The 27,628-nt window shown below is 39.2% G+C and overlaps 2 protein-coding genes across 4 annotated transcripts in view; both read right to left on the bottom strand.

Annotated features, from left to right (window-relative positions):
- rab6ba (RAB6B, member RAS oncogene family a) overlaps window positions 1-19,340 on the bottom strand; it is a 50,003-nt gene extending 30,663 nt beyond the window's left edge. For 2 of the 3 annotated variants that reach the window (XM_046050564.1, XM_046050563.1), the window contains exon 1: window positions 19,067-19,340. In XM_046050564.1, coding sequence (XP_045906520.1) covers window positions 19,067-19,136 — 70 coding nt within the window. In that variant the 5' untranslated portion in view covers window positions 19,137-19,340. Of the gene's footprint in view, window positions 1-16,423; window positions 16,476-19,066 lie in introns of those variants that run through there. The other variant, XM_046050565.1, reaches the window with a different exon arrangement.
- A 964-nt stretch (window positions 19,341-20,304) lies between these two features.
- slco2a1 (solute carrier organic anion transporter family, member 2A1) overlaps window positions 20,305-27,628 on the bottom strand; it is a 17,968-nt gene continuing 10,644 nt past the window's right edge. The window contains exons 7-14 of the mRNA XM_046050736.1: window positions 26,725-26,797; window positions 26,400-26,564; window positions 25,744-25,948; window positions 24,740-24,887; window positions 22,679-22,842; window positions 22,139-22,203; window positions 21,279-21,399; window positions 20,305-21,177 (exon numbers count right to left, since the gene is read on the bottom strand). Coding sequence (XP_045906692.1) covers window positions 21,057-21,177; window positions 21,279-21,399; window positions 22,139-22,203; window positions 22,679-22,842; window positions 24,740-24,887; window positions 25,744-25,948; window positions 26,400-26,564; window positions 26,725-26,797 — 1,062 coding nt within the window. The 3' untranslated portion in view covers window positions 20,305-21,056. The remainder of the gene's footprint in view (window positions 21,178-21,278; window positions 21,400-22,138; window positions 22,204-22,678; window positions 22,843-24,739; window positions 24,888-25,743; window positions 25,949-26,399; window positions 26,565-26,724; window positions 26,798-27,628) is intronic.

Genomic DNA, 27,628 nt, shown 5'->3' on the forward strand with positions numbered 1-27,628 from the left:
CTAATCTTTATTACATTACTACACAACAAAATTAGCATTGTATCATGCATCTAGCCAACAAATGCATATTTAAGATTTCTCATTTCTATATGAGTAAGCCGGAAACATTAAAAACTCAGTTTCCAACCAACTTACAGCATTAATGTTAGTCAGCTAGCTACAGCTAATGAAATCTGTGACAGTTTTTAGATAGTCAGCAACAGTCAACACATTACATTTAGTCTCCTCCTGCTCTCTTGGGTCATGTATTCTGTGTTTTAATACAGCTGAATTCAGAATATAGTTGTTCTCAATTACATATTTTTCTGTTTCCCATAAACCATAAAATCATGAAACATCAACACCATCACTGAGACGTTAGAGGCGACGATTTATATTCTTAACTGTGCGGTGACACAGCCCCCAACCCACACCTGGCTGACTTACATCGTTGTTTAGTGAAAAGCGAAGATGTAAACATTCCCTGTGTCAAGCTTCTCAAATGGTGCAGTCACTTTTTGATCTTTTATATAACCTTTTGAGTGTGGGACTCTTTGTCAGAGATGTCATCTTGGGGCTATGTAAACTGTAAAGGGCATTTTTCATTGCTTTGACACTTATAGAGATTAATCAATAACAGAAATCATCAATAGCTGAAGCCCTACCCATTACAATACAATATTGACTTCACAGTATGTGGTTAAAATTGTTTTCCTGAATATTTGTCACAGCCGGCTTTCACATCAGTGATTATAAGAGCAGAACATTAGGATGGAGAGTCTAATCCTGCGTGCTCACTGCTGACTCATCCTCCTCAACCACTAAGCAACGTGACACAGCACTCTCTGTGCCTCTCAGTCACTGCTGAAAGCTTCAAAACTCAGGGACAGACAGCACGTACTCCTCTAAGTCAAGCAGTATCTGGGAGAGTACAGTATGAACCATGGACGGGGGAAGTAGGGGTGCTAAGGGGGCTGCAGCACCCCCTAAAATCAGACATAATGTATCGCTAATGAACACATTAGGGTGTTTTGGAGAGTTGAGAGCTTTTCGAACTAAATCAAAGTAGCTAAAGACGCCAGAGCACTAGCTCTTGATTATACAGCACAACAGATTTGTTAACTAGAGGTTACTAACAGTTGCAGTATTGGCAGATTATTCATTTAATACTTTTTTTGAGTTAGTGAAAGAGACAAAGAAAGAAAGAAAAACCCTCTTTGACAAGAAGCTTTTGTAACTCTGTGTAATTCTTTGATTTATCAGAGTGTGAACTACACCGCAGACTGGAGTCTCTGCTAACAGTGACATTAAAGGGTCAAACGCCGGTTGAATATGCATCGTGTCTGCGTACATGTATGTCTCCTGTATTCTTACTGCCCTGCATTATTATAAACTACTGCATGATGAAATGATCATAAGCCACATCTTTTGCCTTTCATCATCATCTTCTTGTGGTTTTCATGTTTGATTTCAGTGTTGTTGGCTAATGCATAGTTGCTGTGGCTACTAGGGGTCGACAAATAATTGGTCTGGCCGATTATAAGAGCAGATATTCAGCATTTTTCCAATAATGTGCATCAGTCATTTAAAAAAAAAAAGGCGATATAATTAATTAATAAAACTCTGATGCAGCCGTCTCTTTCTGTCTGCTCAAGCCATAGTCTGTGGATCGGTCTAATTGGTTACTAATAATCAGTTTCGGGATCGGCCTGGAAAAAAACATATTGGTCAGTCTGCTGCTGGGTAAAAAGTTGTAAAATTGGTGTGAAATGTTAATAACTTAAATATAAATTATCCTGGCCATTCAAATGAATATGAAAACCATGAATATTGGGCAGCATTTATTATGATATCATTATATAGAGACTTTTTCTCAGCCTCCCAAAACTGTGACTGACTGCCAGCGTCCCTGATATGAACAACATCTGAAGAGACACCAAAATTCCTTCCCCAGAGCCTTTGATTTTGCTTGGATGTATGTATTAAACACTATAATGATGCACATTGAATAATGTGATTGAGATGTCACATCAAAGCACTACAGGCAAACATTAACATGTCCCTTAATGTCCTGATCCAACCTACAGTTCTCGCAATCCTAAAAGGCTGAACTGAGTGTGGTATTCAATTTTTGTTACTATCTTCAGATAGAACTCCAGGTCTGTTTGTGTGAATTTAATTACTGGGGTGGAAGCAGGAAGCTTAGTTACGCTCATGGCTGCAATAATTTTCTGTTAGGCTAAAAAGAAATGATTAACAGGGCAGATTTTTGATTACATTTCAGAATTAGCTCTGCATTTCTTAACAGTTTCCCCTCATAAGCTTTTCATCCTCTTTGCAATAAACGCTGAACACTATTTTAGAGATTATGATGGGAATCAAATCATTAGTAGCTTTAGTCAGAAATCCAAAAAGCACAGGCAGAGATAACATAGCAATAACCTCCATCATGGAGGCGTGTTCTCACAGGGCAGTGAGTTTACGGTAAAAACTGTAGCTAAGTAAATTTCAAAAAGAAGGACAATATTGAACTACAACAAGATCAGCTATTATTTAAACTGCCTGGCCTGTAAAAAACCTTAAGAAAAAATAATCATGTAATGAGAAACGTGTTAAAATTGACCAATGGCATCTGTAATGAAATGAAAAAATAATCCACAGGAGGAGTAGTAGCAAATGTGAAAATAGTAGATAGAAAAGGCTGACTGGTTTGGTAATAAACTACACAACATACAGGATGGTACATATTCCCGTAGGTGTGAAAGCAATGATGCAGCATTTATTATTAGCACCCAGTTTTGTGTTTGATGAATTCTCCCACAGATTCCAGGGCGTCTGGGCAAATGTCTTATCTTGACATTTAGTCTACTCAATGAAGCTTTTTCTTCAGTGTCTGGCACCTATTGATCACCGTCACACTGTAATTGAAGTGGATGAAATGTACAAGTTCCTCTTGTGCAAATGACCACCTTAATAACGGGGGAAAACTGTCCACCATTCACAACATGTCTTGTGATAACAGCAGCCTAATTTACCCATAATGCCTCTATGATGCTTTCACCGGACAATCAAAGACAATCCAACCTGCACATGTTACTAAAGACCCAGTGGGCTTGTTTTTTTAAGAACAGCTAACTTCTGATCTGCCACTGGACTCAAAGGGGGACTTTAAAATGAATATGCTAAAATCATCCTTTGTTGTGTTCTTGATAATGTTCTGATTAAAAGCCCTGCCTTTAATGACATGCCTGATCTTCAGTTTTACTTGCTTTTGTTGAAAGCCTACATTATAGTGTTTGGGAACAGTTGGCAAAATACTGACTTTTGGTTACCGGCATGTTCATGGTTACATACAGTAGGCTTCACCCCAATGCTGTGGTAATTTTAGAGGAGTTGTTACGTAGCTGCAGAAGGGGTTAGGGAGGACGAATTCATGAGTTTATATAAGGCATTTAAATCTTTAACATCCTACTGCAGCATTGTGTGTGAACTTGACGACATCATCTTCCATTTAGACCTGCAGTGATTCCACATGTCCACATGCACGCATAGGAATAGGCAGCACCATTTGATGGGACTGTTTTATATCGTATACTGTTAAAAGCCCTGTTATTTTGTTGACTTGATTTTGTTGTTGTTTGTAGAAGCGCTTTTCAGCAGTTAAGTATTGCACTGTTTGTACTGTACTGAGGCACATTTAAAAAACAGCGGTCAAAATCAACGCAGCAGGCAGAGATAGCCTGACGTTTAGTCCTTAGTGTGGGTCAAGCTCCACAAATGCTAGATCCTACATTTCCCACAATGCAACTCAATATCATATTTTATTAGACCTTCCCCATCTGTTAAACTCCATGGTCAGTTTATAACACAGGTTTTCTGTCAAATACTTGAAGTCTCAAGCCTAAAGACAAGATCATCCACTCGAGGCGACCCGGCCGGTTACCGAGATAGCAGTTAGCTTGCCAGCTACAGCAGTTCACCACCTTGACCTGTGAGTATTACGTGTAGACGAGTAAATGTCACTTTGTGGTGTGACTCAAGAAAGGCCTGATGGCAGTATCAGGGTTATTTTCTCAGACTTCAGAAAGCATCCTCCAAACCCACAGAAGATATTATACAGCTGTTGTGCGGGCTGAGGAGTGCTCTCCACGAGGAGGAAACTGACCTCTATGTGTAAAATAAGTGGAGCTCCCCTAAAAATACATTCCAGGTTACTATATAAATAACATTTACTCACTTACTATACTATGTTCTTAAACTAGACTGTTAACTGAAAACAGTTCATATTATTCAGACCTCCAATGCACGTCTCTGCTCAGTGCAGGAATTACCACCAGTGCAGCTTAATAAATAGTAACACAGATAGGGGATTCCTGCGTAGTGGGTTTCCAATTATAGCCTTGGTTTTAATGAAGTCTCTACTTGGTGTGATGCTTCAAAGACTTTGCGGAGTGAGTTAGCAACATGAGGGCCCATTAACGGTGAGAAGTGAGCACCTGCTGCTGCTCAACCTGCACTTTCGCCACCAGGACTTCCTGAGCGAAGTCAGTAGACCCCACATCAAGCATTCTCTTAAGAGCTCAAAATGCAATTTTACGGCATGTTAAAGACCCAACACAGTTGGGCTCACATTAGGCTCTGCCTCCCTCCCTCCTGCCATTTGTGAACTATGCATCCATAAAATGAGTTAGTAAAGGATTCTCTCACCTCTACACCTAAACAGTCAGTGACTAAAAACAAATGTGTAACTAATATGCTACAACAAAATAGATAAATCCCTATGAGATATCAAAAGAGCTGTGGATAATTCTATTGAATGGATGTGATTAAAAATAGTGTCTTTTAAAATAACATTTAATGACAAAATCAAGACTTTAGTCTTTTTCAGCACTATCCGAACATTTATATAGTGTATATGTGCAAATGTGTTTTTAACAGCAGAGACTGAAATAAAGTATTTCAATTGGAACTTTTTGCAAGGAAGGTTCAAGAAGAGAAAGTTAATTAAAAATTAGTTCCGCAAACATTTGCAGTCGTTGGTATTAACCTGTGGACCAGACGATGCACACACACACGTAGTATAATATACTTCTTGCTGAGCTCTAGTTCTGTAAAGCTGAATAATAAACTACGTTGTCCATCCAGCCCTGAAGTTGTGTGCCAAGCAGCCAGGTAAATCCGCTGCTGGTCACTTGGCGGCAGGCATCATGGAATACCCTTGAGGACTTGGCAGCCAATCAGAGCATGGCAGTGTTTTCTGCATGTGCCTAACTCCCACTCATAAGGAGATGGATAAAAATAAAGCAGTTCGTGCAATGCCTCGCCTTTGCACGACGCTGCGATGAGAGCTTGGCGCGCTGGGGAGAGGAAGATATCTAATATTTAGCAATGAATGAAGGAGCAGAGAGAAATGAGTGGTTATTTATGATTGTCCTTGCTGGGGAAGGGGAGCACAGAGTCTTGGAGAAGATACAGAACAGTGGGAGAGATATGACTCTTGCATCTGTGGACTTGTTTATTCATAGCCACAGCAGCTGGCATACAGAACCCGGCATGAGAAAGCCAAACAGCAGATGGCGTCCAAATTAATTTCCTTTAGTTTAAGTTAACGAATTCCACACGCACTAACAAATCAAAAGGAACTGCCACCCTTTGAGCAGTGAAAAATCTTTCTGCAATTTAACTTTCATGGTTCAATGTTACTTATATATATATAACATATATATATCGTATATAACTGACGATTGAACAAAACTGTATATGTAGCACAAATCTTCATTAGCTGCACTTCAGTTCAAAAATTTGACAAAATAAAGTGTTAGAAAAATAAATTCTGACACAAATTCCAGGGTAAAGTTCTTCGCTTGAGGGCCACTTCACAGACAGAATCAGCATCACATCATAGTCACCCAAAGCCATACCGCTCATTTGAAGATGTTTATCACAATGTAAAAGCAAATCCGAAAACTGAGCCAGGATGAGCTCTCTGGATTCAAGCCATTAGATGTGAAGCTGCCTCAGGCAAACTGCAGGACATCTTCCTATACCTAGAATTATGTATGAAGGCAGCATGTATGTGAATAAAAAGTAGAACTATCCATCTGTTGTCTATTTGAAAGTAAACTATAAGGTCCTGCCTCTCTGCCTCCATGTTTCATGACAGTGTAAGCAGTTAGAATAAGAAAATTACATTGGCCAGTTTTTTTAAGCCTAGCTGTATCCTGCATGGTTATAAATTAGTGGATCTGCTTTTTCCATGTTACCATGTTAGGTATACTTAAACAAGTCTATTGCATGATAATATGCAACGCACAAAAGAAATGGAGGAGCTACTCATAAATTAAAAATGGTGTTGAGACAGCAACAGAAAGATCTTGAAAAAAAATTAAATCTTTAGACATACGCTTTGTTTTTGAGAAGTTTAGTTGGCCACATTCTAAAGCAGCAGTTTTATGAAGGGCTGGGCGATATGGCCAAAGCTTTTATCACGATAAAAAATGTCATACCATTCGATATCGATAATTATCACGATAAATTTCAAATGATTATTTCTATCAAGTTAAAAGGCTGATTTTTGCTTGTTGAAAAAATCAGATGGTTAGTTGTGGTTTTAAACTGTTCTTTATGGTCAGAACATGACACTTGCCAAATAATAGATCACTTAAAAAATCTGAGGAAGAACATTCAAAACAATGAAGATAAAATCTTTTTTAAAATTATATCCTTGAGTAAAATTAAGTAAAATATAGATATATATATATAGAAAAAATAAGTGCTAATTTGTTCTTGATTCAAATGAATTAAATCAAGCATTTATTGACGATATACTGAACCTTTGTTATATTGTTATTGAGGAAACTTATATTGCGATAATTATCATTATTAATTTATTGCCCAGCCCTAGTTTGATGTTGACATTTTGTTAATTTCCTCTTAGTGTAAAATAGGTAATGTATATTGATTTTGTGTATAAATCATAGACTGTATATAAAGATGGATAAAGATAAAGACTGCTTCACAAAAGTGAATACAAAATTTCAATTGCCCTCTGGTTTCTCATTCTCATCATACTGATGTATGTTCAAGTGTACATTCTGATAAGTTTGGTTTTAATTAGTTATTAGTGTCTGACGCTATGATTGACAGCTGTGATTGACCCTTGCTCTGAGTGAAGCAGTTGTGGAGGCACCTGCAGACTTCTTTTCAGTATGTAGAGTAGGAACGTCGAGAGGAGATGTAACTTTAACTGAACCGTGATTGTTAATTAATGTTATTAGCTAGCTAGCTAAGACACCAAGAATTCTAAACTTAGCTGTGTGGAACAAAGCGGATGGTCCACCACTTTGGTCCAGGCTGAAATAGCTCAACAACTTCATGGAATGCCATGAAATGTTGTACAGATATTCATGGTTCCCAGATGATGAATCTTATTAACTTTGGTGATTCCCTGACTTTTCCTCTAGAGAACCACCGTGAGGTTTCCATTTGTGTATTTTTAATGAAATGTCTCAGCTACAGTTGGGTGGATTGCCATCAGCATTTAGTCAGCATTTTTATTTGTCCGACACTTTGTTTTATGACTTTGCTTAGTGTTTAGAACTAATGCTGCTGATGTTAGCATTTAGCTCAAAGCACTGCTGTGCCAAAGTCCAACCTTACAGAACTGCTAGCAGTAGACTCCGCTGGCAACCAATGGATGACCCAAGGAAGTTGAGGATTTCAAAAGATCTATCTATTTATTCAGTCAAGCTAGACATTTTCTCTCCTGTCTGGCTACATGTCAGAATCTGTGCAGCATTAACTGGTTTTACAGTGTGTGTCGCATCGACCGCACCTGTAGAAAAGTGCAACATGAACTTTTACTAGGACACGTCCATTTACCAATAACTCTGAATAATGGATGAACATGCTTTCAAACTCAACAAAGGCTGAGTCTTCCGTGCACACATAAAGCACTCAGAAAGCCATTTCAGCTCTCATGCAGTCTAATGAGGTATTTGACGTTGCTAAAAGCTATAGCAACACAAACACAGACACAAACACATAGACATTAAGAGCACAACGACGTATCTACCAAGGTGTGACACCAGTTTTAAAATATATGACTTTGGTGGTGTTTGTGACTGCCCTGGGAAAGGAGATAGAAGTCATATAGCTACTGTCTGAGGCCAGAGGGCTTGAGACAGACCAACCTGATGTTTTAATGTTTATATTTGACTTCATTCTCACAAGGCAGAGGGCAGCTGGAGGCTGGAGACATTAAACCAGTTTTCATTTCCAGTTTTCCAGACATTTAGTATGTTGTACTACTTCTAACATGATCAGATAAACCCCTGTTGTCAGTGTTGAATACAGCAGATAAATACTATAATTCTATTATATACTATAACACTCAGCTCAAATCAGCAGTAGTGAGGTTTACGAAACAAATGTATAAAACTGACTGCAAATACGCAGTGTCTATGAGTGAAATCTCACTACTGAAATTAAAAACAGGTGTTGAAAGTGTTCAATACACACTGTTGAATATGTTGTACCAATCTCTCATCGTCCGTGGCCTCGTTTACCCTGAAAGGTAAACATTTCACACAGCAAATAAAAAACATGATAAGTGTGATTATTGTTCAGGCTACCATCTACCAATTAAATTGATGATATACTATTAAATATGGTGTGCCTCAGGGGTCGGTCTTAGGACCTATTTTGTTTTCCTTGTATCTGCTTCCCCTTGGACATATTATCCATAAACATGGTATTTCTTTTCATATTTAGGCTGATGACACACATATATACTTGCCCGTCAGATCCACAGACCCTGGAATGCTGAGTTCACTTTGTGAAGTTAAAAAATGGATGTCAAATAATTTCCTCCAGCAGAACTCTGACAAAACAGAAATCCTGGTCATCGGGTCCCAGCAGATGGCAAATCAAATACTGCCATTTGCTGGTTCCCCAGTAAATCACATTAAGCCTGTGGCAAAGAACCTTGGTGTTTGGTTTGATAGTAATTTAAATTTCGAGCAGCCCACCACAAAACTTGTTCAATTATGTTTTTATCAACTTAGAAATATAGCAAAAATTCAATCTATGTTAACTTCTAAGGACACCGAGACCATTTTACACGCCTTCATCTCTTCACGCCTGGATTATTGCAACAGCCTTTTCACCTGTTTAACCCAAAAATCTATTGATCGACTCCAGACTGTCCAGAACTCAGCTGCCAGGCTTTTAACCAGAAAAAAGAAATATGACCACATTACTCTTATTTTAGCTTCATTACACTGGCTCCCAGTGTGTTTTAGAATTGACTTTAAAATTTTATTGATCACTTTTAAAGCTCTTCATGGCCTATCGCCTTGTTATACCAGAGGAAAATGACTGAGAGCTCTCATCTTACAGAAACATTGCTGATATTATGCTCAGTGACAAACACTGTGTAGACTGGACTGTGACCGGTAGTAATAATGTTTACACTTTGTCTACTGTTAACTAACTAAAATTTCCTTCGCTGTTAAAAGAACAAGGGGCAGCTTGGGAATATATTGGGCTAAAGCGCAGCAGCAGTGACAATGAGGTTAAACTGTAAAATGCAGAATATCATGGAATCTGCCAAAATACCTATGCAATTTATAAAAATTGGGGTTTTCTCAATCATTATAAAAGTTTTTTTTCACAAAACTTAAGCCACACGAACAGAAAAAACTACGCTGCTACCATCACAAGACTGTGGCCGTGTGGGTGAAGTCAGATATTCCATTGATTAAATTAAAACTACTACCGGTCAGGCTTTGTAATGAAGTAGCGTTTCCAACGTCAGAGAGAGTAGTCTGTGTCAGACCCACTTATTAACGTGTGTTTAAGTTGCAAATTTTAACGGAAAACACGGAATTTGGGATAAGAGAAAACTGAATCAGGAAAAAAAGAAAACGTATTTCATAGTGCCCTACATACAGTAGAACATAAAGAAGAATTCTTCCAATTATAATTAAGAAAACAACTTTATTTTTCAAATTTAAGAGCCCTTAGTCAAACAGGACCTAACAAGACTATGAGTTTTGCACTACATTTAAGGCACAATTCATGGCTCACACGTTAACAAAAGGGTCCCTCCGCTGCTAAAGAACTGCGCCTGCTACCCTCACTCTCAAATTCTGACAACAAATAAATCTTATTAATGCTGTTAAAGGTTTCAATATGTTCGACACGTCGAGAAATATACAAAATCCTTATGTTTAATTTATAAAACAAACATACACATGTAAATATCCCAGTAATTTACCTGATAAAAATGACAAGCTGTAACACATTAGTACATTGGCTTGGAACCAATACTCTATAACTATATATAGATTTGATATTTGGATCGAAGAGTCATGACGAGACCAGCAAAGAAATGCCGACTCAAGGTTGATCTCACACTGCGAACCTCTAGCTTGTTTACCTTTAGATCTTTGTTCCACAGCAGAAACAAAGCCAGCATTGTATGCATTGTGTTTGGGATCAAGGCTTGCTTTTGCTCCAAGGCTAAACTACCCCACCGCTGCATGGGTGTGTGTGGGACAAAGTATTCATCTAAACAGAAATCAGCTTCTAAAGAATCAGGTTCCAGGAAGCAAAATAGACAAAAAGATTAAAACAGAGCCTGGAGATGCCTTCCTGTCCCCCAAAAGATGCTGACAGGATAAGCACTATAAAGGGCTGTGGAAAAACAGAAATACTCAGTGTGTGATTAAAAACAACAAAAACGAATATAACAAATCCAAAATAGCTGTCACTGACTACAATGACTTTATGAGTGGTCCTCCATTGCTGAAGCCCCACAGCATCTCTTCCACCTGTTTCTCTGCAAGTCATCCGGTAGTGATTCATTTCTTTGTCCACTGACACTACAACCTACCTAGTATGTTAAACTGGAGTGATGAATGTTCATCTTCCCTCCGCTCCATAAATCCCCCGCAGGACCTTCTGCATGGTGCTCACACTGGCATCTCAATGAGACAATATATTCTTACAATCACATCTGCTGTATAGAACAGTGCTGATTAAAAACATGAACTAATCTTTTTTTTTTAATGACTCATCAATAAATAAAAACCAATTGAACATGGTTCTATTTTAAGGCTGCATCCAGGCACAAGCAGCCCCGTGGTGAGGGCTCATCTGCAGAGCTGGCGAAAGGGTAAACATTCATGGAGACCTGCTGATCTCAGTGAAGTGTCACATCCCATGCTGGGTAAATGACAGCCTTCCTCCACAGCGGGGATTTCATTCACAGAGCCGTTCTGTTTGAGCGACTGGGATTATGTTTAAATGGTATTCTCTGTCTCTCTCCTTCGAAAGATCTGGCATTAAGTAAATAATTTCTAAGACACACAATTTCGAGAGAATGGTCTGCAAGACTCTGGCTGAATGATGTGAGGCACTTTAAACGTTCCTGAATCTATTCCTTTAAGTTACATTTGTAGTAAGACCACACCCACTCTCGCTATTCACTTCCTGCTCTCAATAAAACTGTCGTTGGATATTTCTTCCATCTTTTCACTGACACACAGGCGGACAGAACTGAATCAGACTGTTTCTCTCCATCACTGCATGGTCAGTAGACAGATTTGCAATCCTTTTTTTTTCTGAGCAGAGTGTTTAAGTGAGGCTGTGCTTTCCCATGGGCCTTTGGGAACACGCCCACTCAGCTGTGCAGCATATGTATAAAGCTACCGTCACTCTGCTTGGTATTCCTTGGCTGCAGACCAGCTCTTGCAGGACTGAAAGCACCTCTTAATAAGTCAGAAAATGTTATTGCGGTGCTGACATGCTAATGTAAAGCAGGTATAATATTTGCTATGTTCACAATCAGTTTTGCGTGTTAGCATAGCATCTGCTCCTTAGCAATATACTCAAGTCACAGTGAAGGCTGATGAGAACGTCATTAGCTTTGCTGGTATTTAGTATTAGTATATAAACCAACATACTGGGCACGTTTTTGACCTGGTAATGGCACTACATGAAAAGTGGGATCGCCAAAGACATTAGGATTCATCCTCTGGGGACTGTGAATGTCTTTACAAAATGTGGTGCCAATCCATTAAGTAGATGTTGACATATTTCACAGGATAAGTGAAATCCATGCCCTGCTTGTGGCGCTAAAATAAGTCAGGGAATAACCAAAGTCATTAGGATTCATCTTCTGTTGACCATGTGCAAAATCTCATGGAAATCCATCCAATAGTTGTTGAGATAGTTCAGTCTGGACCACAGTGGTGGACCAACCAACAGAGCGACATTGTCATCCTAAAAAACAGATAAGGAGGCTCCATTATTATATATTAGAAGACGTGTTCTTGCCCCAGAGCCATGGTTGGAAGGACTAGCCTGGCAAGTTGCTGGGACTGATGCCTTTTGATCAATTACACCCATTAATGGGAAGCTGAGCCGATCAATAGCAGATCAATGCTGTCAGGGAGTTGTTTCCCCCAATGCATCATAGAAGAAGAACACTTGCCGGGAAGGCTCAATGGGATGTGGAATAAAAGAGATGATCAGTTGTCTTCAGATGCAGCTAAGTTGTAACTGACAGTAGGTCTGCTTATGAAATGTTACAGCAGCAGAGCAGCAGACACCGATGTGACACCTCCTTGGGCATTTTTGTTGAAAATGTGCATCTACAGCAGTGGCCGTCAATAGGCAGCCCACTGGCGAAATAAATAAATCCATAAATAACTAATATATAGCTGCCATGGCTGGACTGGGACAAAAAATCGGCCCTGGCATTTTTGGCCGAGGCGGCCCACCAAAATCAGTCGGACACTCCTCACCAATACACCATTGTTCCATTTAGGGGTGTGATGAAACACTGAGACGTGACATTGCACAAGATTGGTGTCCATAACTAATAGACCTACTATTTAGAAAAAATATTTATAGATGAAATATTCGATAGAGGCGTCTGGGTGTCCTCTCCCCGAAGATTTCTAGCATTAAACACTTAATTTCCTGTATTCTGGAGACATTTCCTGCACCAATTTATGGTGGAAAAGTCTTTATTTTTATAAAGGGAATCACAAAATTCAGGTGACAGGTGACAATTCACAAATATAATAAAATATAAAGCAGTAATCAGTAGCTTATTATTTTTTGCTTAAGTTACGTTTTTTGGACAATGCAGAAGTTTCTTCTATTTACAGTGCATTGCAGGTTTTCTTAAGCGCAAATAAACCTTTGTCATAGCATTTTTATTTGTTAATTAACATTTCTTGGTGCAAGCTATTTTTAAGAACATTTTTAACAAATGCTTTCAAAAAATGGTGGCTACATGCTTGTCATTTGGCTCAGTGTCGCCAGTGTAAATGACCCTCCCTGCTCCTTCCCGACAGTTTGAGCTACTCCATGCTTACCGCTTCACCTCCACTCTCCTCCTGCTCTCTCTCTCCCTCGGCCCTGTCACTTTGTCACTTTGTCACTCTGCTTTACTAACGCCTCCTCCTCTACCTGGCAGTTGCCACCACAGCTCTTTTACTCCTTCAGGTGCCTGTGCTGCTCTACACAGGGTACTGCAGCTGATGTTGAAGCTACTGCAGCCCTGGTACCAAACATATCGGTTGTTTTCCATAGACTGTATTTTTGCGCATTTGGCGGACTCTGTCTGAAGAATGTTTCTGTTGTCCCGCAACGCAAGAAACAGAGAGCAGAGGGGGAGGGGGTGGGGGCTGGTAAGAGATGTGATTGGGCCAGCGCAATTACGAAAATTACCCAGTGGGCCGCTGTGCATGCTTTATGGGTCAATTGTTGGCACAGTTTTTTAAGAACAGTTTTTTAAAAACATTACACCGGCCCCAAAGGTGTGTCGGCCCACCGGGCATTTGCCTGGTATGCCAAATTACCAGTCCAGCCCTGATAGCGGCTGGTGCTGAAACAGATCTCAGTCATGTCAGCAACAGTTACTCACATCATCACTTCCTCTTAAGTGATTGCACCTACAAAATAAAATAATTTTTTTGCAGCAATGCTTTATTTCAAGTTGAATTGACAGCTTCTGCTTTGGAAAGTTCTGAGAGACATTCAAAAGAGTCGGTGGCTCGCTTAATGCACCTCTGAAATATCTATCAAGAAACATGAGATGGATTCTGCTGAATGAGAAGCAGATATCATCAAGGTATAGTTGAGATTCAAACCTTTTTCGATAGTATCCTTTTCACTTAATGTTCCAATAAAAAAGGTCCCTCATTGCTGAAAAGGAGCTGGGGAGGTTTGAAGAACAGGAATTCAACAGCACCAGAGAGCTCGCCAGTGAAGCGGCCTGCACCATTCTGCACTAACGAGCCTACTGAACTCACCTGCGCCACCCTTTGCACCTGAGGCTCTATACGCAGCAAAGATATCAGGGTTTTGTGGTTTTCTAGAATTTCCAAAGTCCAGGCAATTCTGTTGAAATGTGTTGTTTCTTAGGTGTGGCATCATATTGTCCTGGTTACCACACCAGCACCAAACCATCATGCAGATCATTTGTCGATAATTTCCAAAACCTAGCGGTGCACTGAAGCAGTGAAAAAATGCATCTGTTCTGCTCAAATGTTCTTTCAAACATGCACTTCAAATGGTCACAAATATATTATACTTTGTTCTGTGACTTTATGATGAATATACTACTTAATAGCCTGTGTCACAATGAAATGACTGTTCTGTCATTTAGTAAGTCGTTGCATAGAGTTTCAAGGAGATGGAACAGAATAGAGAAAAACAAATAAAACAAATCAACCTACATGAAAATCAAAGCAGTGTTCTCGACACATTTCATCTCCACCCTCCTCTGACTCACAGCAGCGAGACATTGTCATAGTATTATTTGTCTCAGTTTCTGTGAGGAAATGACTGCACATACACGCTCTGCGTACGTTATCTACACATCAAGTCCCCGGAAGCAGTTTTTAGAAGTCAGTTTCAAATCAAACTTGCATATTACCGGAGGGAAATACATCCAATTTAAACTGAAAGATGTACTGTATGCCAAAAGATTGAAAAATCACATGCCAATCTGTAGTGGCGTTAACCAATCCAGAGATAATTGTGACTTTGCCTCTGTTTGTATGCTTCCCTCTGCTTATCGCTGTACAATCTGTATAAAAATCACCATGTTATTGATGTGTGCATGTGTGTGTAAATATGAAGTATACTGCATCTGTGGTTTTAGTGAGGAAATGCGGTGGCTGCTGCTTGCCTGAGCAAGCCAAAAATCAGTTTCATTTGCTTAGAAAACTGTTGGCTCGAGACACAGTGATTGATGCATTAGACAACCAACTACAGCCTATTTGAAGCATACTGGCCCAGTGATTCAGCAGTATTGTGAAACCAGCTCTACTTTGTGTGATGGCAATCTCTGTGCAGTGAAAGATGGAAGATGGCATTTATATTCAGTAAGTAAAATCTCTTGGCAGCCATGTGGATGCATCTACCAAATGTATTCCCATCTGTTTGTCTAAGGTGAAATGAAGCATGCAGCAGGGGATTACCTACAAACAATTAGCTTTTACAAAGTACCATGCAGTATTGTTCCTTTGAAAACTTCCCTGTGGCAAAACATCTATGACCCAATAAATGCCGGCAGTCATCTGAGGTGTTCTGACAATGACGTGGTTGTGGCTGGCACTTGCAAAATGCTGCTTCCAACAGGAGCGTGGGCACGCAGACTTGGAAACAGCTGATTGGCCTGCTTAAGGCTTTGTCGAGGAAATCTTTAGCCAGCCTCCTTTGTACAGGCGGTGTAGAAAACACCCAAAGAAGTATGCAGGAGGACAGACTTCCTGACAGCTCATTTAACATTCTGCCTGCTTCCACCCACTTACTCTGAAGCCCCCACCACTCTGACGTTAGCTGAGTCTTTTATGAAAAACAGAACATCATGCCTTCTTTCCCTTTATAGACACATTTTTGAGACACTTCCACCATTGTGGGCCCTCACTGTACATAGGAGCTATCAACCCAGAAAGAACAAGTGGGCTTTTCACCGCAGCCTCAGTACTCACGCCCCTGTTCCTGACAAACTTCAGTCCAGTCGTCTACATTAATAAATGATAGCGGCAGAGCTGACGGGATTCACGCCCGCCTGGGCACCAGCTGCAATTACAACAGACACGTCAGAGAGACACAGCTCCACCGGAGACGACCCAATCAAACACGAGCCACTGTCTGGATGAGCACTGGTTGACAAATACAGTCCCCTCGCACTGATAACAGGCACGGACTTCACTCCTCCAGAGTGGCAGGGAGCCGTCCCTACAGACCTGCCTCCAGCGGCTTAAGAGTTCAACGACCAAAGCCATTTTACCAAAGACAGTACAGAATGAGGCCAAACACAGCATCTTACTGTCTAAAACCTGTCAAAACTCCAAGATTATTTTAGGCCAAAGGTTGATCTCGCTGATAAAAGTTTACAGCCAGTTACCATACTTACCATGCAGTGGTGACGTCAGCAGTAATTATGGGAAATGCTGATTCTGTGAACCTGATCCTATCAAGAGAGCAATAAACAAAGACACTGTGCAATTATTTAGTATGTGTGGCATAAAATACAGGGCAGACAGACAAAAACACATGTCCTCTTAGCAATATTTTTTCTCCAGTGAAAACCCCACAAAGGAATCTTTTAAGACTAGATTCTTATGAGCAGCGAGTGCAAGCTATAACAAAGACAAATAGAAAGTTGCACCATTATGAAACTGAATTACTAAGTGACCCACATTGCTTCCTCATTAATAATTCAAGCCTATTTACAGTCAGTTACAACCAATTTACATTCATATATGTCACACACGTGTCTGTAATTACTCTAGATATTACAGAGCTGAGCCCACATGTCCTGTACAGCTGACAAACTCTCAGTGTATAAAAACATACTACACAGTGAAACTGGGGAACAAGTTGAAGACTTTCACAGAGAAGGAAAAAAAAGGGAGCTGCAGCAAACCTAAAAAGCACCATAAACATTTGTCTAATCAGAAGACCTGAAGCCTCTACTTTTATATTACTACCAGTTGCTCATTCAGCGGGTGAATGAAAATAAAGAGAGAGGAATCTTGGTATTTGAAGTATGAATCAATGAGCCTGAAATAAAGCTTTACATAGCACACACACACACACACACACACACACACACACGTACACACACACACACACACACACACACACACACATACACACATACACACATACACACATACACACACACATACACACACACACACACACACACACACACACACACACACACACACACACACACACACACACACACACACACACACACACACACACACACACACACACACACACACATACACACACACTCAAAATAGTGAAACAATCAGATAAATGTATTTTGTCTTCATGATGTCTCTTTCTCTCTCCCCAGTTTGGCTAATTATGTCAAAACATTCAGCCAGCTTCAGGGTCTGGTGAATACAGTACACTCCCTGATATTATGTTTGTACAGCCAAATCCCCTTTGGCTTGTTGCTTGGCACTTAATATCATAAAATTGCCCAAGAGTAAAACCAAACAACAGGCCTATGTTTGTATATTATAAATATATATACTGTATCTAATTTACTTTCATTTAGAGATGAAAGCACTGTTAATAGGTAGAGGGTGCTTTCCAGAGTACAAAGAGAAATCTCAAGCATCACATTTAATAATTTTTTAATGCAAAACAAGCCCCTCCATGCACTGAAACCCATCTTAACTTGGGCTGCAACTAGTAATTACTTTCCTCATTGACTACTAATTGATTTTTGTTTGTGCCAAACATCATGTCTTCAAATGTCTTTGTGTGACCAACAATCCAAACCCAAAGATATTCATAAGATATGGAACCAGAAAATGATTGTTTTTTTGTTTGTTTTTTACTTAAATGATGATAAATCAATTAATAAAAAGAAATAGTTGCCGATTTATCTCTTGTTGATCAACTAACTGATGAAACGGCTAATTGTTCCAGCAGTATAACCATGAGCACTGCAGGGCGTCATCAGTTGTCAGTGTACATTCTCAGGATTCCTTTAAGCTTGGTTGGTTATTAGATAACATATTATTTAGATAAGAAGTAGGCTACACTACAATGATGTGAATGGAACAATATATGCACTGTATGACACCACTATACTGGATGATCAATAGGACCCACAGAAGGACTGAACCGTGACTAATGTGATTCATTTGGCTGCTCAAGACCTCTGAATTGGACCATAAACAGACCTGCCTGGTTCAAAAGACAAAGTAAACCTAAAGATTCAAATCATGTCTCAGCCAGCTCAGTGTAATCTTGTGGAAAACAATTTTGTTGCCACACTGAAGCCTCAGAAAAGGCTTTCAAATGTCTGAGGGTGTGGATGAGTAAAGCTCGTGATGGAGGCACAGATAAAAAAAAGATGAGCCTCCACAAAAACAAACAAAAAAATTATAGAATATGTCATCATGCAAAATCTCAAACTTGACCATATATCATATATCTGCCTGCTGAGGCAGACTGGGACAACTCCAGGGCAGAGACTGCAGCCACACAAGTTATCTCATCGCCACTGACAACCTGGGTGTGTCTGAACACAAGAATATTTACCAACTTGTATCATCCACCGCATCAGACCTGAGGCTGCACACTGTCTCCCTACATGCATTTACCTAGCACTACTCATTTGCAACTGATTCTGTGGGAGGAAAACCTTCCCACAATGCTTTATAAATCCTAATAGCCAGCTTAAACGCTTTCCAAGGCAGACATCAATGCATAATTAAAGCCTCTGTAATTTTCCCCTTAAACTTAAGAGACTACAGTCCATTGTGTGAAGCCTTACAGGCTGGTAATTTGAATAAAATAATGACCCCCACCCCACAAACTGAAAATACACGTTTCACCAGTGAAGACATTTTCCTGTTTAAACATCACAACTCAAAAGAGATGCATGACCGCCGGAGCAGCTAGCTGAATGTGCGTTTCTTCATCATGGGTGAACTTGCTGACTGGCCCAGCAGGTGCAGCGGGTTCATTTGACACACGACCTAAAAAAAAAATGAACTTCTCGGGAGAATTAAACAGGTCTTACCACTTTGCTCCCCCAGAAAGACGAGTTTGAATTTTCTTAAAGGGTTCCCAAAGTCACTGCCCACGGACATTTTGCGGAGGAGGAGGAGGAGGTGGGGAACTCTGGACACCGGAGGACAGTCTGAGTGTACTTCCCACTCGAGTTCGGTGTTGGTCGGTGAGGATGCTGGTTGGAAAAGGCGGTGATGTTGCTTTCCGTTCAGTCCCGCTCTCTCTCTCTCTCTTCGTGATGGGAACACACTGCTGCTGCTGCTGCTGCTGCACCGGACCGTGACGCTTGGGGTGTGTTTTTTTTTTGTTTTTTTTTTTTTACCCGAGGGCTTCTGAGCATGCGCGGCCTCTCCTCATTCCCCGTTGAGCTGACAGTCGTGATATAAAATGACGTCATGTAAGTCGGAGGCAGACGGGAAGGGAGAGGCAGACACGTCAAATGTGCTGCTGGGCTGCACTTTCATCTGTCTGCAACATAGGTCTGAGCTGGAAAAACTTTTTCTTTTGTTCCAGCAGCACATTATAAGGACACTAGAGTGCTAAGCAAAAAAAGCTATCAAGCTGGTATTTAACACTATACTTTAATACACTTTGACTTTGTAGGTGAATCTCTGAGATATTTTATAAAGAATGGTCAAAATCGATGCTGGCTTCTACAATTTCCAAATGCAACTCGGTCTTTCAAATACCCTGCTGGCATCGTAAATGTAGGCTACCTCTTTCAAACTCCACACCCCAGTTTGTATTTTTTTTTCTATTAAAGATTCCAAGATTTCCAAGTCAAGAAAATAACCCAGAAGACATCATCAGGGTTATTTTCTTACACATTAGAAAGCCACAGAAAACAATATTCAACTGTTTTCACAGACTGAGCAGTACTCTCTATGGTCATTAAATGGTTCAACATGTATACAATTGGCCGTTTGAAACTATTAAAATACAGGCAAACATATATTTACATAATATCCAATTTATGGTATGATATTCATCCATCACAGTATGTATGTTTAATATACATAAACATGCTATAAACATGCAGTCCAAATATATATATATATATATATATATGTGAATGCTATGTGCATGTATTACTAAGTATGTAATATACAGGTTCTTCAATGGTGCAAAGTTGTAAATAATTAAATTACCAAAACCAACCGACATGGAGTAAACTTGAGGTAGCTCATTTTGCTAGATTGGTTATCCATCCTTTTGAGACATAAAGACAGAAATGAATAAATGACTTGATTAATTCTACTATATACATTTTTTTATTAACCAGTATGCTTACACATGGATGCACACCACTGTAATGCCACCCATATAAACACACCAGTAGATAGCATCGTGTGTGCGGTTAATTCAGTATATGAGTAACAGTGTATGTACTTGATATCTGAAAATTCATTATCATTGCAATTAATTCAGTGTTATATGTGATCATACATGAAATGAGTATTACAGTTATCACAAATGTCTCCGTGTATGAGACAAACTTCTATAAAAAAAAATAAACTTAAATATTAAGCTAATATAGTTAATTGTTATAGAATATGTTCCCACTGGAAATAGAAACCTGAATAGATTCCTACCTTATAGGAACAAGTTATACACAAAGATATTTATCTGTTGTTTGATCTCATCAGTCTGGTCACTGTCTCAGATGCATGTAAAATGTTGTGAGGTACCACACAAGAGAGGTCTTTTAGCTGTTCTCTCTTAACGTGTAATGCATAGATCATACTGTCAGAGTCTTTCCAATCAGAGGCTTTAAAGCATTCAAATACATCAGACATTTTGCCTTTCATAAACTCCAACCAGTGAAGCACCACGTAGGAAAGTGGGCCTACAGAAATTGAGGTCAGCGTAGGCCATTCCTTAGCAGTGGCTTTCTCCCACTGACACAGCTTTGCTCGGCACACTGTTCTTCAAAATGTTCAACACCACAGCAAAGCTTTAAGACATAGAGAGCCTTGGATCAAGAAGGATGCTCGGCACGGTCACAGTAGGCCTTCAGACCTCTTCTCCAGACTGTACTCCTGGGTCCGCTGCACCTTCCACCCCAGCATCATCAACAGGACGATGCCCATGACCTTATACCCCACCTGTAGGCCCAAGTACCTGCAGGGGTCAGACAAATAAAGGAAAATGATTGTCAGCTGTGATATGGACATACTGCCTGCGTGTATGTGATATGTGTTCTCAGTGATAAGATTTCTAACCGGTTCCTAAAGATGTCGTTGTCATAGTAACCACAGCTAAACTTCTTTCCGCACACGCGCTTCCACCAGATGCATGACGTATCAATGGCCATCCCGAAGAGAGCAGGGGCAGGTAGCCAGGCTGAGAGGGAGAAGTGTTGTTCAGGGTAAACACATTTTTATCCCCTTATGGTTGAGCAAGAGCCACTAGAGGGCAATCCAACATGTCCTCAAAAGAAATCTATGACAAAATACTCATAGTTCTGATGAATCAAACTCAATATATAAATTTACCAATCATTTGTGAAATAATTTAAGAAGTTTGTAAAACTCAACTCATTAAATCATCATTCTTATTTCCATAGTTTCCAGAGTTCAAAATAACCATTTTCAACTCTTATTTTAAATTTATAATGGCATATTTCCCATGGATACTTCTATTTCATGTCACATTTTATTTTATTATGTCACTTTTCATGATGTCACTTTTTGTTTCATTTAAAATTCTACAATTATATAATGAAATAAAAATACACTTCTATAAAAATGTTAACAATAAGAATGATGAAATAACATTTCATATTAAGAGTTGAGTTTTGATAATTTCTTCAATTACCACACAATATTATGGTTCATGTACATATTTTACACAATTTCTATATAATGTAATGTCTTTATAGTTATTTAATGGACTTGGAGCTCCATTCATCTGTGAACTTTGTTGAGTTTTAAAATAATGTGTGAGCTAGATGGGTATTATGGGATTTGGGGGCTCTATTGGGCCTTTCGACAAAAGGAAGTGTATCATTAACAAAATAATTCAGTTCATACAGGAATTCATATGTATGTCACTACACACAAACAGTTGTGTCCTGACTTACCTAATACTCTCATTAGTAAAAACTGAATTCCTATAGCAAATGACTTCTCTTCAGAGGGAACAGATCTATAATGAATAGGAAAAGAAAGTCATTACATGTATTTTCTATTGGTGTAAAGTTTCTTTCTTTCTCACAACAGTGGCAGTGATAAAAAGGAAAATTCGTTTTTATATTGTAAATCTTCAATCAGGCTTTTATTTGCTTCAATTACTGAACTCATCCAGCCTATATTTGGGACAGGCATCAATATGGGACAGGCCTTTAATTCTTTCTCACAAAACTCTTGCTCAGAAAAGATGGGAAATAGGCTACTTTCAAATTGTCTATTTCAACCACTATGAATGTTAAATAGATAATAAGAGAGCGAGAGAGTTTTGCAAAAACACAATAAGTCAATGCTATATCACCTAATACTGTATTTGTAGGAAGCTAGATTCAAATATAAGATTCACGTGTTCATTTTTAACTTATTTTGAATATATAAAATGTATAACAAATGAATATGTGAATAGACTGTAATATATCGTCATCCATTCTCACCTGAGCACCATCATATACATGGGGTTGTGAGTGAGGCAGGCGATCAGTGACGCCAGAGAGATGACAAGCATGAAAGGGAGAAGATAATGTGGGCAGTTGTTCGGACAGGGAGCTGGGCGGGCATGTGTCTGGCTCCCAGATATACAACTGCAGTTGGTATAAAGCTGTATCCAGGAAGAAAACAAAGGAAATATTAATGTAGTGAAGAAAATTGAAAAATAACTCTTTACTTATGTTATTTCGTTCTACATCTGCTGCAATTCTTAGTTTCCCCACTTGAGACTTCAGTGAAACTTTTGGGAAATCTGCTTACTTCCTTTCTTGCTGCGTGTTAGATGAGATGATCGATACCACACTCATGTCTGAATGCTAAATATGAAGCTACGGTCGACAGCCAGTTAGCATAAATTGGAATTGGAAACAGGAGTCTCACGGTGATGACAAGACTCCAGGCAGTCACAGCAACCAACCAAGTTCCAGCATGTAATCACTACTACTGATTTTACAATTTACTACTTTTGGACAGAGTCAAGCTAGCTGTCTCCCCCCTCGCTTGCAGGCTTAATGCTAAGCTAAGCTAACTGGCTGCCGCCTTAGCATCTTCTTAGTTAATTCTTCAAGGTTTAAAGTAACAATGATAGAGAACTTGAAACAGTAACCAAAGACTTCATATCACCTGAATGAATGGATATATTGTACTACACTTTCATGTTAACACAGACTGCTGCCAAAAAGGCATCATTCTAAAAACTATAAATAAAGGACTTGCCAACATATGACACAGGAAAGGCTAGATTCTTGCAGATCTTCTGACAGCTTTCAAACTCACTGTTAATTTAAAGATTTTAATGGACTTCCCCCTGCCAAACATTACCAAATGTATTTAGACCTTTGTCTAGAATCTGACAGAGTTCCACCTTCAGCTGTCCATTTGTCGACACAAGAAAGAGAAAATAATATTTCTGTGATTTATTGGGATTCATCTATTAAGCTAGCTGTAGGCGTCTGTGTTTGAGCTGCAGTATTACACATTGGGCTTACATGCTGAGTCTAACTGACTAATACTCTGTTAGCAGTCATACAATCCACCCACTGGAGGGTTATTCACAAGCTGTGACATTTAAAATGATGTTTTGTCCCTCTTAAAACACCTCCTATATGCTCTTTAACAAATAAGCATTGATTGGACATTGATGTGAGCTACTTGTGTCCTGTTAGCAGCAGAGTGGTCTCTGCTGTGACTTTTCCTAGACTAAAAGCTCCTGGCTGATGAGACACATTATGATTTGTAGGTCCAGGACCTCATATCACTGCTGATATGAAATCATTCTAAGTACAGTTTGGCAAAGTCAAAAATACTTGGACACTGAACCCAAATGCTGTGATTTGTGACTCAAATCTAAGAGGCATCTAGGTCCATAGTCACTTTCTGTTCCAAGTATCTACTTAAAAATGTTTAAATAGCAAGTCTACCCCATGAAGAGAAGATTTAAACTCTCAATGCATCTTAGTGCCATTTTACTTGCGGAATGCATTCCCTGCAGCACTCCCTGAGTTCACAGTTAAAGGTTAATTACACCCTTACGGGGTGATTTACCAATCCTGTGCTTGAACAAGAACCAGATGTTTATTATTTCCCACATTTCTTCCCACACTGAGAAAAAAAATTTAGAAGACCATAGAATAAATTTAGACAAGTTTTGAACACTTATCCCTGCTGTAATAACAAATTCACTTATCTTAGATCTTATATATACCATTGCTTTCAATAACCTTATCTAGCATTCCTATCTTACATGATTACTCTGCATCATATAATTTCACTGATTACTCTTGATGATTTATTGTAAAATCGTATTGTTGCACAAATATTCCCATCTAAAAGTCACGTTTTATCTATACCACCCCCTATCACAACCAGCATGTCTTACTGAATTGTCATATTCATGTAAAGTACAGTATTATGTATGTAAAATCTATCATTGTATACAAACAGCCTAATGTGCAGGTATTTATACTGTGGGAGGAAACCATGAACATGTGCTTAGAGGAGGAACCGACCTGAACCCTGTAGGTGCTGTTGGGGTCTTTGGTGAAGTTGGTGCAGCCTGCATGACAAGGAGAAATATACTCGACACCATCAGAGCCACACACAGGGTTGAAGGCACTGGCAGGACAGGAGCAGTTGGAGTAGCACAAGGACAGAGACCTGTGGAGTGCAAAGAGACAGAGAGTCAAACAAAAACAATTTCAGAGCTAATGTTTGAGTAGTCTGTGTTTGTCTGCAAGTGATAAAGTCACAGAGGTTCAAATATTATGTTTCCAATATGTTTGAGATGTATATAATATAACAAACATATAAAATTATACAGAAAACTGAAAACAAATTAAGTTACTTGTCAAGCTATTTGACCACTTCACAGTAATTCATTTTTCCCAGGTGAGGCCCTTAATCTACTGTCAGCGGTAATAACACGCCGACAAAGAAATGTAGTAAAGAAATGTACTAACAAAAGGCAGGGAAGACTTCCAGAAGAAGACCATGTTTGCTAGCTACTAGCTAGGATGTAAACAATGAAGGTTAAAAAATACTGACACATGAATGAAAGTCTTGTTATGGTTGGGCATGCAGTAAAGTTGAACAATGACTACTTTCGCCCAATTCTTGGCCAATCGAAGCTATAATTTACACATTCATCAAGGCAAAAGCTAACAAAGGAATGGGATTAAGCTGGAACAAGTGTCCTGCCTACTCCCTGTGTCCCTCATATTTCTGAAACAAAAGTTCAAAATGATAGATAGAAAATGTTTTTACTTAAACTTTTAGGAATTTGTATGAACTGGTGTGCTAAATATACACATTTTGTTATAGTCCACAATAAAATGCCCAAATACAGCACTGACTTTCAAAATATTACAGAGCTTGTGGGACATTTTGGGGCTATAATGTGTTTTCCAACAGTCTGTGTGTTGCTTGAACTGTATCTGTAAATAAAGTATTTCACAGGAACAAGGCTGGATGTATGTTCGCATGAAAGCACCATCATAAGACTCCTCTCACTCACCCATACTGTCCGATTTGGTAATGATTGACTTCCGAGACTTTCTGTGTGGGGCAGCCCATGAAGAAGAGAGGGATACAGAGGAGGGTGGAGATGGTCAGCATGACAACAGAGAAACGTGGGATGGTCTTCAGAGAGAGACCCGCCCTCTTCATGATGACCCCGCCTATCAGCATCCCCACTGCTACTGCTGGCAGATTCACAGCACCTGGAAAACACAGTTTCTTTAATAATCTTCAAGTAGCGATGGCATTTACTGTCTACTAAAGATGTCCAAATTTGTGCACTTCCTGCACATCATGTGCTATTTTATTTATTTGCGGACACCTGGACACAGTTGGCACGTGTAGTCTAAAAATAAATCCAATGTTGCAAAGGGCCAAAGTAAGCACAAACAACAGTTTGTACACAATTAACAGTACAAGCCTAATCCAAGTGTGCTCACACACTCCAGAGTGTCTATTAAATTATTTTAAGTTTCATTTCACTTCCAGAGATTTCATTAAAGTGATTTTATGTATACCATACTGTACATTATGATTTGAATTATATAACAGTTGACAGTGATTGCAAGCAGTTGACTGAAAGGACAATAGTGATCTATTATAGGATCTTTTCCTGAAGCCCCATCTTTACATTTGCGCTCCCACAATACCCACCTACTATCAGGCTGCTGTAGGCGAGCGAAGCACCATACTGTCTCTCCAGAAACTTGTTCAGGAATGTAGAGAAACCTGCGATCACTGAGGAGAAGCAGCACTGGGCCAGGACCAGCATCAGGAAGAGAGGGCTCAACAGGAGGTGGACAAACAATCTGGGAAACACTGATCAGACACAATCACATACAGACACACTGATTATTACACTGACATTGGAAATGGCTTCAGCATCCGTTACAGAATATGTTAACAATGTAAAATGATGTTGAGTTAGTTCATGAAATTAGCACGTGGAACCTTTGCAGCCTGAATATAATGAACTTACTTTTCAGGAAGTCAGTTAAAGAGATATCTGGCTTCTTGAAGTCATCACTGATGTCCGTTTCAATTCCAGTCACCTGGAAAATAAAATGCAGATGAACATATTCCCGAAATTTTTTCATTCATTTCATTAATCAATCCAATACTTCCTTTATCTGAGTAAATTAAGAACCTCTACAGTGAGGATGGATTTGATAGTTTTGATAACATATGTGGGAATAATGGTCTCTAAGTTTGTCCAAATTTGCATTGCCACTACTACTACCACTGGGAGTGGCATAGGCTTATTATTTCAACCATTTATTCATAACTTTTTGCCAATTATTTCAACTGTTTATCTATTCTATGCTATTCTTTTTTTAGCTAACTGTTTTGACTTCTCTGCTAGCTAACTAACATGCTAACTAATTGTCATACACTCTCAATAAAAACAAACTCTCAAGTACCCCTGGAGTCACTGATGTACAGTGGGTACAGAAAGTATTCAGACCCCTTTAAATTTTTCACTCTTTGTTTCATTGCAGCCATTTTCCAAAAATCAAAAAAGTTCATTTTATTTCTCAGTAATGTACACTCAGCACCCCATCTTGACAGAAAAAAACAGAAATGTAGAAATTTTTGCAAATTTATTAAAAAAGAAAAACTGAAATATCACATGGTCATAAGTATTCAGACCCTTTGCCGTGACACTCATATTTAACTCAGGTGCTGTCTATTTCTTCTGATCATCCTTGAGATGGTTCTACACCTTCATTTGAGTCCAGCTGTGTTTGATTATACTGATTGGACTTGATTAGGAAAGCCACACACCTGTCTATATAAGACCTTACAGCTCACAGTGCATGTCAGAGCAAATGAGAATCATGAGGTCAAAGGAACTGCCTGAAGAGCTCAGAGACAGAATTGTG

This window comes from Micropterus dolomieu, linkage group LG05 (assembly GCF_021292245.1).
Source record: "Micropterus dolomieu isolate WLL.071019.BEF.003 ecotype Adirondacks linkage group LG05, ASM2129224v1, whole genome shotgun sequence".
In the NCBI taxonomy this organism is placed as follows: domain Eukaryota; kingdom Metazoa; phylum Chordata; class Actinopteri; order Centrarchiformes; family Centrarchidae; genus Micropterus; species Micropterus dolomieu.